This window comes from Gadus morhua, chromosome 8, assembly GCF_902167405.1.
Source record: "Gadus morhua chromosome 8, gadMor3.0, whole genome shotgun sequence".
Taxonomy (NCBI): Eukaryota; Metazoa; Chordata; class Actinopteri; order Gadiformes; family Gadidae; genus Gadus; species Gadus morhua.
The window spans coordinates 21,905,362-21,919,570 of record NC_044055.1 but is presented as its reverse complement, the minus strand read 5'-3'; the positions used below and the strand labels follow the sequence as shown (position 1 = coordinate 21,919,570).

General features: G+C 43.9%; 2 protein-coding genes across 4 annotated transcripts; one reads left to right on the top strand and one right to left on the bottom strand.

The window, feature by feature from the left end:
• Positions 1-7,505: 7,505 nt before the first annotated feature.
• tsen15 (TSEN15 tRNA splicing endonuclease subunit) lies at positions 7,506-8,882 on the top strand. 2 transcript variants are annotated; one of them, XM_030364959.1, is made up of 4 exons: positions 7,506-7,720; positions 7,822-7,903; positions 7,997-8,132; positions 8,233-8,882. In XM_030364959.1, exons 1-4 carry the CDS (start codon positions 7,622-7,624, stop codon positions 8,402-8,404), a joined length of 489 nt encoding a protein of 162 aa, XP_030220819.1. In that variant the 5' UTR covers positions 7,506-7,621; the 3' UTR covers positions 8,405-8,882. The 2 variants fall into 2 exon arrangements, with proteins under 2 accessions (XP_030220819.1, XP_030220820.1); XM_030364960.1 differs by having other exon boundaries at positions 7,508-7,720; positions 7,806-7,903; positions 8,233-8,827.
• LOC115549643 (uncharacterized protein C1orf21 homolog) lies at positions 8,757-12,937 on the bottom strand. Of its 2 annotated transcripts, none has more exons than XM_030364963.1 (6): positions 12,768-12,937; positions 11,685-11,820; positions 10,354-10,436; positions 10,178-10,242; positions 10,027-10,087; positions 8,757-9,885 (listed from the first exon to the last, which is right to left on the bottom strand). In XM_030364963.1, the coding sequence occupies exons 2-6, from the start codon at positions 11,773-11,775 to the stop codon at positions 9,847-9,849; spliced, it is 339 nt and encodes a 112-aa protein (XP_030220823.1). In that variant the 5' UTR covers positions 11,776-11,820; positions 12,768-12,937; the 3' UTR covers positions 8,757-9,846. The 2 variants fall into 2 exon arrangements, with proteins under 2 accessions (XP_030220823.1, XP_030220822.1); XM_030364962.1 differs by having other exon boundaries at positions 10,027-10,090; positions 12,768-12,934.
• Between the last annotated feature and the right edge of the window lie 1,272 nt (positions 12,938-14,209).

Below are 14,209 nucleotides of genomic sequence, written 5' to 3'. Positions count from 1 at the left end.
AGACACACACCCAAACATGGCACCGGCTAGATATAAACAGCCAGTTGCGAGGCAATTGTTGTCCGAGGTAGGAAACCCAAACGCCGCCGTGTTTGGGTGCATGATAGAGTTTAGATCGGGTTAGATTAAATAATCTCGGATATAAATAACGATCTCATCTCATCGTCATCCGTTTATCCGGGGTCTGGGGCGCGGGGGGAGCAGCTCAAGCAGGGGGCTCCAGACTTCCCTTTCCCGGGCCACATTGACCAGCTCTGACGGGGGGATCCCGAGGCGTTCCCAGGCCAGTGTTGAGATATAATCTCTCCACCTAGTCCTGGGTCTTCCCCGAGGTCTCCTCCCCAATGGACGTGCCTGAAACACCTCCAAAGGGAGGCGCCCAGTAGGCATCCTTGCCAGATGCCCGAACCACCTCAGCTGACTCCTTTCTAAGTAAAGGAGCAGCGGCTCTAATCCGAGTTCCTCACGGATTACTGAGCTTCTCACCCTATCCCGAGACGCCAGCCACCCTTTTGAGAAAACTCATCTCGCCCAGTTTTACCCGCGATCTCGTCCTTTCGGTCATCACCCAACCCTCATGACCATAGGTGAGGATAGGAACGAAGATCGACCGGTAGATCGAGAGCTTTGCCTTGCGGCTCAGCTCTCTTTTCGTAACAACGGTGCGGTAAAGCGAACGCAATACCGCCCCCGCTGCTCTGATTCTCCGGCCAATCTCACGCTCCATAGTACCCTCACTCGCGAACAAGACCCCGAGGTACTTGAACTCCTTCACTTGGGCTAAGGACTCATAAATAACGATAATCGGGTTAAATAACTTCGCATGGTGTGTCTGGTGTGTTTCCAGCATTCGTAGTGTTGATCAGCAGAGAAATAGTCCGCCAAGACGTTGAGGTTGCTTAGCAGCCAGAGACTCTGTCCATGCAAGTGAACGGAGCGTTCACTCTTCGTCATAACTATCAAACCAAACATCCTTCACATTCACCGAGCGAACATTCTGAAAGTAAAATGCACATTTCTCGCTAAAAATGTTTCCATAAACGCATTTAATGGCGTAACTATGTTACTATTTCCACCCAGAAAAAAGAAAGATGTCGGCCGTATGCTTCTGTGCAAGGGTCACTACTATGGTCACTACAGTAACGAATTGCTTTACGGCACAGACCCACAAACACGGAACCGGCTCGATATAAACACAAGTAACTAATGGATTGTTATATTCATCATAGATCAGCCGACTAAAAAGAGACAGAGAAACCCAATGTCGGAGGAACAGAAGAAGAGAAAAGGGAGACAGACCGACAGAGAGGCCAGACACGAGTAAACGTTGGGCAAGCTTTTCAGGAATAGCGTGAACTGAAAGAAAAAGAAGACTGCAAATCAGACGCCGACTCGGCCGTGTTGCTTTTGAAATTGAAAGTACCCTTGGGTGAACCTTGTCTGCGTAATATTCTTGATTCTGATAGTCTCTGTACACATGTGTTTGCTCAACCATTTTTTTGAGCCCTGTAAAAATGGTTTTCTCGACCGTTTTGTTGTGAGCCCTGTTTGTTTCTAGCTTGCTTGGTTGCAGCCATATAAACACCTTTGTTTCCATGGGTGTTTTGCTGTTCGTATGTCTCGTCCCCCAGATACAGACTGAATCCCCGAATCCAGGTTCTTGTTTATTTCGATTATTAGGTTGGCCAAACCTCTTACACTGATTGTTCTGTTCAACCTAAGATAAAATAATTATAACCTAGGGTATAAATTCTCCCCGTCAACTATAAAAAATTATGGATTTATGTTTATTGCAATGCAAATACACCATTTTAAAAATGTATAACCTTGCCTACACTTTATGAACATCTATTTCGGACATGGCTCCGCGCATTCGCCGGCTTCTTTGAAAACAAATGCACATGGCTCGCGTAGAAGAGCATGGGGAAGGGACGTCAACGAGTTGTTACGACAGTGTTGTGAAATATCTACTACGAAGCTTTAGGGGGCGCTGTGTAGAGAAATGTGCGTGCCAAAACCAAGAAAACAGCGAAGAAATGCCCGAAGTTGCATAGTGGGCCTTTAACATCTCATTGAACAGAATAAATATAGGCTACGTGCGTCAGTGTAATAAAAACGTACATGCAATAATATATAGCTTAGATATTGATAGACCAATATGCCTTTTTATAATATAAAAATAAATAGGCCTTTTGGTCTATCCATCTATAATTAATTTTAAATTAACTTTGAAATACAGTGATGCGTATGAATTTGTATTGATTATATTGTAGCCTATAGCCTTTTCTTTTTTAAATGTCAAAGACTAATGAAATATCCCATGAAGCAAATTATAGTGTAATATAGTTCTATAAAAAGTGTAACGGTGTCTATCATAAAAGCCATAGTGGTGTCATTGATTCTAAGTGTAACGGTGTTTCCCTTGTTAGCCACAGTGGTGTAAGTGGTAGCGATGCTAGATTAGTTATCAAGGGTTCGTGGGTTCGAATTTATTCACAATCAGATAGATTTTTGCTCTTTTAGTCAAACTTATTGACGCTGGCTATGGCTGGCTGCCACAGGTCGCTCATTCAGCCATACCTCTGGTTGGTTGCGACCTATTTGACGCCAAAAGGGTCGCGACGCTTTTATGGTCGCGACCTGGTCGGTCAGCCTGCCAGAGCTAGTGCCAGCGACCAGCGGCAGTTGCCAGCGGCAGCCAGCGGCTGGCCTGTCGTCGCAGCCAGCCAACCGACCCAGCCAGCGTCGCAGCCCGTCATTACGTCGTATAATTATCATAACATTGTACTAAATCCTGCTAAAATGTTAAAATGAAAGAGGCCGATTGCGTCAATAAGTTTGACTAAAAGAGCAAAAATCTATCTGACTGTGAATAAATTCGTACTCACATCCCCTTGATTACTAACCTAGCATCGCTACCACTTACACCACTGTGGCTAACATGACCAACTGGTACACCACTGTGACTTCTATAATAGACACGTTACACTTTTTATAGAACTATATTACACTATAATTTGCTTCATAGGATATTTTATTAGTCTTTGACATTTAAAAAAGAAAAGGCTATGCAATATAATCAATACAAATTCATACGCATCACTGTATTACAAAGTTAATTTAAAATTAATTATAGATGGATATACCAAAAGGCCTATTTATTTTTATATTATAAAAAGGCATATTGGTCTATCAATATCTAAGCTAGGCTATATATTATTGCATGTACGTTTTTATTACACTGACACACGTAGCCCATATTTATTCTGTTCAATGAGATGTTAACTGATAACATAGGCTTTTGGTTGTGGTAGCAGCCATGGTGACAATGGCTGGCTGCCACAGGTCGCTCATTCAGCCATACCTCTGGTTGGTTGCGACCTATTTGCCGCCAAAAGGGTCGCGACGCTTTTATGGTCGCGACCTAGTCGGTCAGCCTGCCAGAGCCAGTGGCAGCCAGCGCGGCCAGTGGCAGCCAGCGCGGCCAGTGGCAGCCAGCGCGGCCAGTGGCAGCCAGCGCGGCCAGTGGCAGCCAGCGCGGCCAGTGGCAGCCAGCGCGGCCAGTGGCAGTCAGCGCGGACAGTGGCCTGTCGTCGCAGCTAGCCAGCCGATACCAGCCAGCGTCGCAGCCCGTCATATAATTATCATACCATCGTAGTAAATCATACAAAAATGTTAAATGAAAGAGGCCGATTGCGTCAATAAGTTTGACTAAAAGAGCAAAAATGAATCAGTCCGTGGAGAGAATAGAACACCGGCCTTCAGGATCAATAACTTAGCGTCACTATACCGCTTGTACCACAGCTTGCGCCACTGTAGCATTGATTTCAAACTATTCCTCTTATATTAAAGTATAGCCTATCGCTCTATAACGAAGAACTTTGTGCATAATATACCTTATTAGGCTCAATGACATTTAACAAAACAAATATATAGGCTATATAAGATATAAAATACAATTAAATAAATTATTTGAATACGCCCCAAATTACAACTTATGTATTTAATTGATACTGATAGACCAACGATTTCATCATTTTAAACTGTACTTCAATATAAAAATATTAAAACAATATTAGCAATAAAGAGCTGTAGGTAGCTTTCGCCAGAGAGCATGGCTTTCTGGTAGGCCTACTTCAACTGTCGCAAAAAACCCGTTAATAACATGCAAATTAACTGATTAAGGACCGCCCATAGACTTTGAGCGACCGAGCCAGACGAGAAAACGGCAGCCAGACGAGCGACCAACACAGCGACCAATGCGACCTACGTCGCGACCAATGCGACCTAGGTCGCGACGCACGTCGTTGGCCACTCGAAGAGCTCGGCCCTACTGCCCGCGGTAGTGAGATGGTGTTGATTAAGATGATCATCAGGTGTGTCTGATTGGGGCGGAGAAAGGAGGAGTCCGCAGAAGCTGGAGTCCACTAGCTCCTCCTATAACATGTAACACACACAGACAAACCACACAGTGAACTTAGCACCCGATAGGATCCATGGCAGACGACGTAACAAATATAGCCTACCCCGATTATAGTCCCTCGAAACCCCCAAATAAGCCTGAAAAACGCCACGAGCAGTAGACTAACTAAACATATACAATTAAATAAAACTACTGCGTTTTAAGCTTTGGACCAACGTTATAGCCTACTAAATGTTGGTGTGAGACTGGGTTTAAGTGATTCGTTTTCAGTTTTTGAGGAGGTCTTCAAAAATCCGAAAAATCCGATTATTGTTGTGACGTAGCCATTACTCATGCACCCCGAACTCCATTCTGAAGTCGATAAAAAATCTCCACATGAAATACATAGGTTTAAATGTCGTTTTGTGACGTGTGGCAGGCGCGTCGTTAGACCTGGGCATTCGGGGCTATAGCCCCGGATCTTTTGGGATCAGCCCCGGATCTCTGCCGTAAAAAAAATAATAATAATTAAAAAGAAAACGTGTATATATATATATATATATATATATATATATATATATATATATAATAGCTGCTTTCATACACGTAAGTACTGGCTGCTCTTTTGAATATATGCTGCATTGTTGCAGCAACATTGAAGACGATCGCGTTGACTTCTGCGGTCTGTTCTGCCTCCGTGCTGAGTGACAGCGGCCGCACTTATCCCGCCTCCTGCGAATTTACGTAATATCCCTCTCCTTGCAATGCCGGCGCTGGCACTGGCCGCGGGAGCAAGATGTTATTCAAACAAAAATGCATCAATCATTGTTTTATTCTTTCATTACACAATTTCTTTCATTCTTATAAATAAAAAAATAATATAAATACATATATAAATCTAGCCAACTTGGTGTCGCTAAACAAATTCTGGTGTTGCCATGGCAACACCCTGGCGCCCGCCACTTCTCAGAGGTCTTCTCAGGTCAAGTACAGTTATAAAATATCGTTGATAAGAGATGGATATAAGAAAATTCTTTGGGAAGAAAAGGGCAGAGCAAGAACAAGCGGTGGAGAGTGTGGCATCATCTCCCGCAACCCCTGATGAGAACACTTCGATCAGCTCAGGTAGTTGAAAAGCAGCCAGTCGATAGCTTAATTTTGATTGATTAATGCTGGTCTGGTGTTACTACCTAGTAGCTAACATAGTAGCGCCGCCTGTCTTGTCTCTCTAGTGGTCGTTCATTCTAAAACACTACAATCTTTTGAGAAGCAAATGGTTGCAGCCTCTATAGGCTTACTGTGGCGCTGATGTGAGTACTGTATGCATGCTACTCATAGAAAAAAATCGGAGAGGGTTGGGAAACAGTGGGTTGACAATCCATTCTAGCTTGGTACCTCATTTTGAAATCCCCAAAAAGGAAACTACACATAGGACTGTTCTTTCAATTTTTAATACATTGCTTTGGAGGTTTTCAATCTAACATCCCAATGGTTTGATTTTACCTAAGATAATTTCTTTTATTTTTTAAAGCATCCACAGCAGCCATAATAATGAGATTATGAGACAATGAGAATGAAGCGGCAACAGTGTGACTGTGCAGTGTGAGAGAGATGGCTTCAATGGATGACCAGGGTTTGGTGGTGGCGTTACCCAGGAAGGGCGGCTGTAGTTAACTGCAAGCAACAGAACATGAATAGTGAAGTGGAGGAAGGAGTCGAAATGAGACTTCATTAACAGATTCATTTACAGCTCAGATTTATATGCAGATAAGCTTCTTACACAACTTGCATACAGCATAAGCAAGTAACAGAAACAGTCTGGGAAGATTATTTGTTCATTATTTAAATCTACGTCCTGGCTACAGGTCGCGTGATAGCGCATATCATTTCATGCAAGCGAGTGTTTACTTCCTGGTTACAGGTCGTGCGATAGCACATATCATCTCATGCGATCTTAAAGAGAACATGACGTGAACAGTTTAGGAACGCATATTCCGGGAAAACATTAGAACTCTGAAATGCTGACTAAATATAAAGCATGTTTTTATCTGAAACATTAAACCTACACTGACAACAAGTAATAACTTAAAAATGAAACATAAAAGCAGACAACTACTTACTTGCCGTTGCCTGGCTGGGGGAAAAAGGTCCGTCGGAGCAGCGATGGCTTCTTGACATCGGGTAGGTGCATGCAGGCTATATAGGCTATTCTAATGTCTCATTTTTGCTGATGGTGCTGATAGGCGACCTATGTGTTGGGGGCGCCCTTAATTAATTAATCAATTAATTAATTAATCAATTAAGATACCGTAGCACGAAGGAGTCAGGATGGTGCTCCCCCCCGGGCTTAAGCCCCGGATGTTTTCAATTGCTAACGACGCGCCTGTGTGGCACGAAACGATCAGAGAAACGCTCCCATTCAAAATGCATGGGTTGGGTCGTGTAAGGGTCTAGGACAGGATTAAATATATTAATCTCGTTATACTGGGAGACGGACAGGAAAAAAACTGTCTGGCATAGTAAACAATTGTTTAGTATGTACTAAACGTGAACACTCCAAAAATAAACAAGATAACACTTTGTGCCGGGATTTATTTGTTTTTATCAGCGGTTTATTTATTTTTTTAAGAGTAACGAGACAGACATTTTACAATGAAAACAATATCCTGAGTTTGAGATCTCAATCATGGGAAATTGCCCAATATCCCGAGATAGCGAACAAATCAAATTGCCTCAAATTAGGAGGTTCACATGTAACGTATAGGCTACTAATATGTGATGTGCACTGTGCACAGGTGAAGTGGACGATAGAATAGCCGATACTATCATAGCGCTATCTATCGTTGAACTTCTGAACTTCATAAATGTATAAAAGTGAGATTTAGACCTCTGAATTAGATGTTGTTTAATTTAACTTTCTTCCTTAGCTCTCTGTTGGGTTGTTACTATTATTCAACTAAATATTTAGCATATATTTAGCGTTTTGTGGTTAAATATATTTATAAACATAATCCATGGATACATATTTTGACGGAAATAAACGGCGGGGATAAACCCTTTTATTAAACGAAGTCCAAGCGTTTGGGAAAACGTTTCCACCCGGATACTTTATCATGTTGCGCATCGGCAAACCAATACAAATGGCTCGAAGCAGAACTTGTGGACACATGGCCCGGTCCCAAGCGTTTATGTCATAAAGATGTGTTTAGGAATGAATTAATGAATGAAGTCACCGAGATGACGGAATCAACAGATACGTTATGCGTTGATGATGTTGATGACCTTTTCCCTCACAACTGGATCCTTCACCACCCAATGGTAAATGCAACAGAAAATGATGACATCTGGGATATCAATTACTGTTGACTAACAGTAAAAAAATAAAATATCTAATGTTTTGAAGTTCCCCTCCTTATTAGTATCTGCGGATGCAGAGTTTGGACGTGGACGACGGTGCTCAGGTCCACGCAGCTTTCCTTGTTTACATGGATCTAACCGAGGGTGAGTCTGACCAGCCTGCTCAAAGTCCTTCACAACTGTCTTAAATGAACGATGCCTGTCCATCTCAAACATCGGTTTATTCTGCCGTTCTAGTGCGTCACTGGAAGGACGTTTCTAGCCTTAAATGTCCCGAGCTACAGGTGGTGTTGTTGGAAGGACGGGAGAAGGAGGGGGCCCCCATGCAGAGCATCCTACCCCTTCCCGTTCACCAGTATCTGAACCACAAAAGGTGACGTAGAAAAGTGCTCAAGGTAGTATTGTTTTGTAAATCCATAGATTCGTGTTTTTTGTCCCTATTAATTTTCCCCTTATCTTTTGTATTTCCTAAGTGTGCGTACCGTCTTGGGCCGCGGCTTCCCTGTGTTGCTGTGTGTGGTCGCGTCTGACTCCACCCTGGTTTACCAGAGGATGACTGATGGCTTTGTGACGCCGGACCCTCCCGCTGGCCAAATCCAGGACCACGGTCGCCGGCAGCACCGCAAAAGACACCAGCAACATTGATCATCAGAGAGCAGAAAGTAAAGCACTGTTGCAATCCTGTTTTGGAACCATGGTAACGAACCATGTTTCCATGATCCATCCTTGTGAAGTAAAAATGAGACAGAAAATTGCAGCCTGTGTGAGGGGAACCCTAATGGTTTACTTTAAATCATGTTGGAAATTATATTTTAAGAGAAAACAAAGCCATGGGTGATGTTCATAAGTATGGCCAACTGTGACGAGGACTGGAATGTTATTGTTAAGGATAGAAACTGAAGGCACTTCATGTGCACATCATATAGTCGATTATCGTTTTAGGCGCATAGCCTTGGTTGTCTTGTTGTGAATTAATTTCCTATTCTGAATCCCAATGTCATTGGCCTTGGAAACACTTTTATTTTTACAAAAAAAACAAAAAACAAATCAAACATACTTACAAAAACATTCACTGTGGCATTATTCTGGTGAGAGAAATACAGAAATGAGAAAGAAAATGCAACTTATGTGTATATTTGCGATTCAAACTGATACTGGAAAGGGGCATTATCTGCCAACTGGTAGTGTCTGCAAATGTGAGTGCGTCTTCTCATTTCATGGTGGTAAAAGTGAGGCGAAGACTTGACTCCATGAGACCACAATAAGTACAAATGAACCCTGAGACTTATTTGAAACACCCTACACCTCAACATAAATAGACATGGACGGGATAACACATATGTACATTTATGGCTGACATACTGTATAAAATACATACTGTATAGAAGGGTAATACTGGCAAAACAAAATGTTTGGAATGCAAGAAGTGCACTACCCATTGATTATTATTCTTAAACATGGTTGCATTTAGAGATTACATCATCTTGACAGCTAGGGACGTTACGTTCTGTAGTTTTGCTGGATTGACATTGGGAATACATTTACATCTCCTGCAAGTTGGTTTACGCTAACACCGATAACGTCAACGCCCTCGCGTCTTGGGTGCTATTCATCAAGTCCGCTAACGATATTGGAGGGGGGTGAATGCGTTCCCAGGTTGCTTTGTGTCTTATTCCTCGTATTGACATGGTTTTTATTGTAAAAGTAAAGGTGTCCTTGTGCGCTTCTCAGGGTAGGATGTGGGAAGGACACGGCAAGACGTTCTAAAATATTCTAGCAAAGAGTCCTCATCACCATGATGACGAAAGCTGCTCGTGATCGGAGAACCCTGCTTCAGGAGTCCAGGGGAACAGCCAAGCAGATATTGAGGTGCTAACGACCCCCCCCCCCCCCTCCTCCAAACAAGGGGTTGCAGGTAGAAGAGAAACGGTGAAAAGGTGCTTGAGTTGCAGTCAGTCAACCATGTGTTCTCAGTGGGCTCGCCTACAAGGGGCCAGCGGACATGGGAAGGTGTCGGGACAGTTCAACCCCCATGCCACTGGCAGGACTAGAAGGTCCTCTTGACACTAGAGGGGCAGACCACAGTGTTATGTCAGGTCTTCTCCTTCAGAGCAGTAGTCTTGCCCCTGTGTAGGGAAAAACAAAACAAGACATTTTTTATTTTAAAGGGTGAAGGAATACACTAATCCTAGGCCTTGTATGTCGTTTGGAATAGATAAAAGGGGGGCTGGAAATGACTGACATTTAAACGGTTTTCTTAGTTTTACCTTTTCAATTTTCTCGTCTAACATACGGAAGAATTCCTGCTGGCTCTCTGAGGAGTGGATGCTTCTGCGAGGAATCGGAACAGCAAGTCAGTCAAAGAGATATAGCGTCAATCATGAGCAGCTTATCATCGCCCAGGTGTCAGGCACTTACAGTATCTTTCCATTGGATCCATTATCCTCCGTGTGCTGGCCTTTACCCAGCAGGGCACTTTTCTCCTGGGCACATTCGAACAACACAATAAAAGCACAATCAACACCATTTCGAAACACAGGGAAACGGCGGTTCTTTGTAAAACAGTTGAAACACCAGTTAAGACCACACCGTACCGTGCAGTCCTCCTGACCGTCCTCTCGCTCCTGCTCCCCGCCGGCATACCTCTCTTGCTCGGCCCCTTTCATCCTGTACTCGTCTGGGCCGCAGATGGTTGAGAGAACAGGAGTGGTGAGTGAAAGAGAATGGGGCGAGGGACGAAAAGGGAGAGAGGAGAGTTAGAAAAGAAGGGAGCATTGAGAAAAGGGCGAGAGAAAAAAACATGGCGGTGGAGGCTCTGTTCACGTGGGACATCAGCGGCACTGTATGGTTAAGGCGGCCGCCATAACAACAATAGGGCCCCACCTTGACTACCAATGTATAAAAATCTATCTATATATATATATTTTTTTATTATAATGCATTAACAAAGTACAAAACTCATAGGGTAAGGAAACATACTTCCACCAGCTACAAAGAATAGAGATAAGAATGGAATTTAAATGGCAGCGGACCCCCCCTGCTCCTCGACCAGCTTGATGCCCCCCACCCGCCCCCGCTCCTCGACCACCTTGACTAAGACATTTGCTGGGGGAACACACAGGGTGGGCTAGCTGTGGACCCATCAGCGGTGGGCTAGCTGTGGACCCCTCCACTGATCCACGGTGGGCTAGCTGGACCCCTCCACTCATCAGCGGTGGGCTAGCTGGAGCCCTCCCCTCATCAGCGGTGGGCTAGCTGGACCCCTCCACCCATCAGCGGTGGGCTAGCTGGACCCCTCCACCCATCAGCGGTGGGCTAGCTGGACCCCTCATCAGTGGTGGGCTAGCTGGACCCCTCCCCTTGTCAGGGCATATCATCAGCAGAATCCGGCTCAGTGAGGCCCCGCTGCCCCCGCTACTTGGCAAAGTAATTATGTGCTTGCATTATGACGCTTAGAAAGTAAATCCTCTTTCAACAACGGTTGGCAGCTTACAACCATTTTTTTCCTCTTCCTCATTCTCTCTACAAGGCTTTCTCTTCCACTAACTTGGAGGGAAAATTAGAGAGTAGAGCAATATTGCAGGGCAATATAATAGCTCTAACCCTACTAACTCATTTCTCAGGGCTTCTCAGCCATGCATAATCAATAAATCTGATTATATTTATGTAATTTGTGAGTATTATGAATCTGCCATCAGTTGAAATTAAACAAAGTAGATTTGCTAGTAACTAGAATCTGGCCATGATGTTTGCACAACTACATACATTATTAGCTAGTATACAAACTTGACCTTTTCACAAGGTTCGAACCTGATACGGTGTGAAATAATTTTGATGGAGACAAATTTCTGGCCATATCTGCCGCACCCATGTGTATCCAAGGCGGATAGCTGGCAGGGGTAACCGTCTCCACCGGTCCACTCACCTGAGAGGATCTCCCCATTGCTCTGGGCTTTATTCCGGCCATCTTCACCGTTGGGCACGGCCGACACCTGCTTGGCCGAAGTGCAGCCCATCTCCTGCTTAGCCGCTCCCCTCACGCCGGGGCATTATAGGCCGACCTGGGGAGGGGAATACGGCGGGACCGATGACATGGATCACGGGTATTGAAAATATAAGCATGGTACCGGAAATTCCTCACGTGTAAAAAAAAATAAAAGATCTTTAATAGAGCTAGATTATAGGAAAAACGAAATGAACAGTTGATCGGAGAATCAATTATTGCAATAGAAACAAAATACAACCGGGTGACCTATAGATTTTAGCCGGCTCATTCACTGCAATTGATGCATTTCTCTGGGCAGACCCATCACAACACACGGTGTCGCCAGCTGCACCGTAGGCTGCACAATGGCTCTTTCAACATATTGGCCATGCCACGGTGCCAGCACTCCGGGAAATGTTATGAGTGAATGGGGGGTTTCTCTGCCACTTAGCAGATGAATGTGTCCGCGCACAATCAGCCCCTTCGCTCTCTTTAAAGGCCCCAAACACCAAGACCGATCTGAAACCCTATGTCTAGACGTATACAGCAGACAGCAGTAGTAGTTCTTGCATAGAAAATCGCCCCAAGAAGGAGTGACGCTCCAGTCCGAGATCTGGATGGTGAACCCCCACAGCGGAAACACCGGGCTACAGTCAGCTGGTCTGGTCACATCTTAATAACCTGATATAGCAAATCCAATATGTGAATTATAGATAAGAGCTTCGGCTACTGACGACACAGCATATGAACTGACCTACATCATTCACCACAACACACCATTGGAGTTGACCTGCATTAATAGGGTTATAATATCTGTTATACCACTTGCAGAAGCAAGGCCTATCAATTGATAAGCGGTGTTATTTTAACAGATCTGAAGCGATTGAACAACAAGCAAATTCCTTTTAAATACAAGAAAATGCGGAAAAACAACCGTTGCGGAGCCATATTATAAGACATGCTAAACCACACACACAGACACACACCTATAACAAAACACAAGCTAATGCAAGGTAACATTACCGTTTTGTGCAGGATTTGTCCATGGATAATGTGAGCCTACGTGCTATTTTAGTGTAAAGTATAATTTCGTGAAGGCTGTAGGCGAGCGCCCGTATCAAGAGAGCGCATCTGCATCTCACAGACCAGAGCAATCGAGCAGCGTTTGTCGGTCAGCTCAGAGCCAGAGAGAGAGAGAAGAGTTGCGACACTCTGTGATCTCGCCGGCGGGGTGGTCACGTCGTTCATGTTGCCTCTATAGTTCCAAACACGCCGCGCCATGTAATTGAATCGTAAATATAAATTAAAAAAAACACATAGGCTACCCAAGTACTTTCCTGAATATTGTTGCATATTTGTAAATTTGAGTTTTACAATTGGAGTGGAAGGGTGGTCTGTTCGAAGACGATTCAAGAAGTCAATTTTTGCGCAACTAGACTTTTGGATCTCCTTGATTTTTCTTGTAATTCCGATTCAATCTCCGACGACACCCGTGTCAGAGAGCGATTGAGAAAGCAGAGTAGAAACAGTCCATTTAGCATTTCGTTCCCAATGACAACTTCTTCTGACGAGGCAGGAGCTGACCACACTATATATATATATATATATATATATATATATATATATATATATATATATATATATATATATATATATATATATATATATATATATATATATATATATATATATATATATATATATATATATATATATATATAGTGTTAACGAGAGGAATACGGTGAGGAAAGGAGACAATTAAAGTAGTGATACAAATAAAGTGGACCACTGGTTAAAACCCTCCAGCTAATGCAGATTTCACTGCCTAACATCTGCACGTACGCTGCAAAGGAGGATGCCGCATGCAAGCTGGAGCCAGGAGTCAAGTGTTTGAGATGCTGAGTGGTTTGGAAAAAAAACTCTCCACATATATCAGGCTCAGGTTTGTTGAACCAAAAACAAGTGGGAACAAGAATGACTAAGAACAACGAAGCAAACATACAGCAAGTGTGAACAAGCAAAGTAGAGCCAGGGGGTATCAAATAAAACAAAGTAGTCATGTGTGGAAGAAGAGCAACAAATGTGTGAACAGGTGTGCGTGTACATCTTATTTGAAAAACAAGAACAGGGAGGAATATTTTAAGTTATTAATAAACAAACAAAATACATCAGGCTGAGGTTAAGGATAGCGAAGTGCATCAGGTCATAAGGAAGGACAACAATCGCAGCCGTCGCCGCCGTCATCACCAGTAGTCGCCACCACCAACAGCCGTCGCCAGCACAAGCCGCCACCACTAGCTGCAGAAGTCGACAGCACCATCCTTTACCACAGCAACCAGCTCAGGCAGCCATCGCCTCTAGCAGCAACAACCTGCAACAGCAGTGTTTGCCAGCTCAAGCCACCAGTCACCGCCAGCAGCATCCACCATCAGCAGCAGCCACCAGCTAGAGCACCAGCAGCCACC

Coding starts and splice junctions, on each gene's coding strand:
- tsen15 (XM_030364959.1), top strand. CDS start 7,622: ATGAATGAAGTCACCGAGATGACGGAATCAACAGATACGTTATGCGTT. Junction 7,721..7,821: donor GGATCCTTCACCACCCAATG/GTAAATGCAACA, acceptor CCTCCTTATTAG/TATCTGCGGATGCAGAGTTT. Junction 8,133..8,232: donor CAGTATCTGAACCACAAAAG/GTGACGTAGAAA, acceptor GTATTTCCTAAG/TGTGCGTACCGTCTTGGGCC.
- LOC115549643 (XM_030364962.1), bottom strand. CDS start 11,775: ATGGGCTGCACTTCGGCCAAGCAGGTGTCGGCCGTGCCCAACGGTGAA. Junction 10,437..11,684: donor CAATGGGGAGATCCTCTCAG/GTGAGTGGACCG, acceptor TCTGCGGCCCAG/ACGAGTACAGGATGAAAGGG. Junction 9,886..10,026: donor TAGACGAGAAAATTGAAAAG/GTAAAACTAAGA, acceptor TTCCCTACACAG/GGGCAAGACTACTGCTCTGA.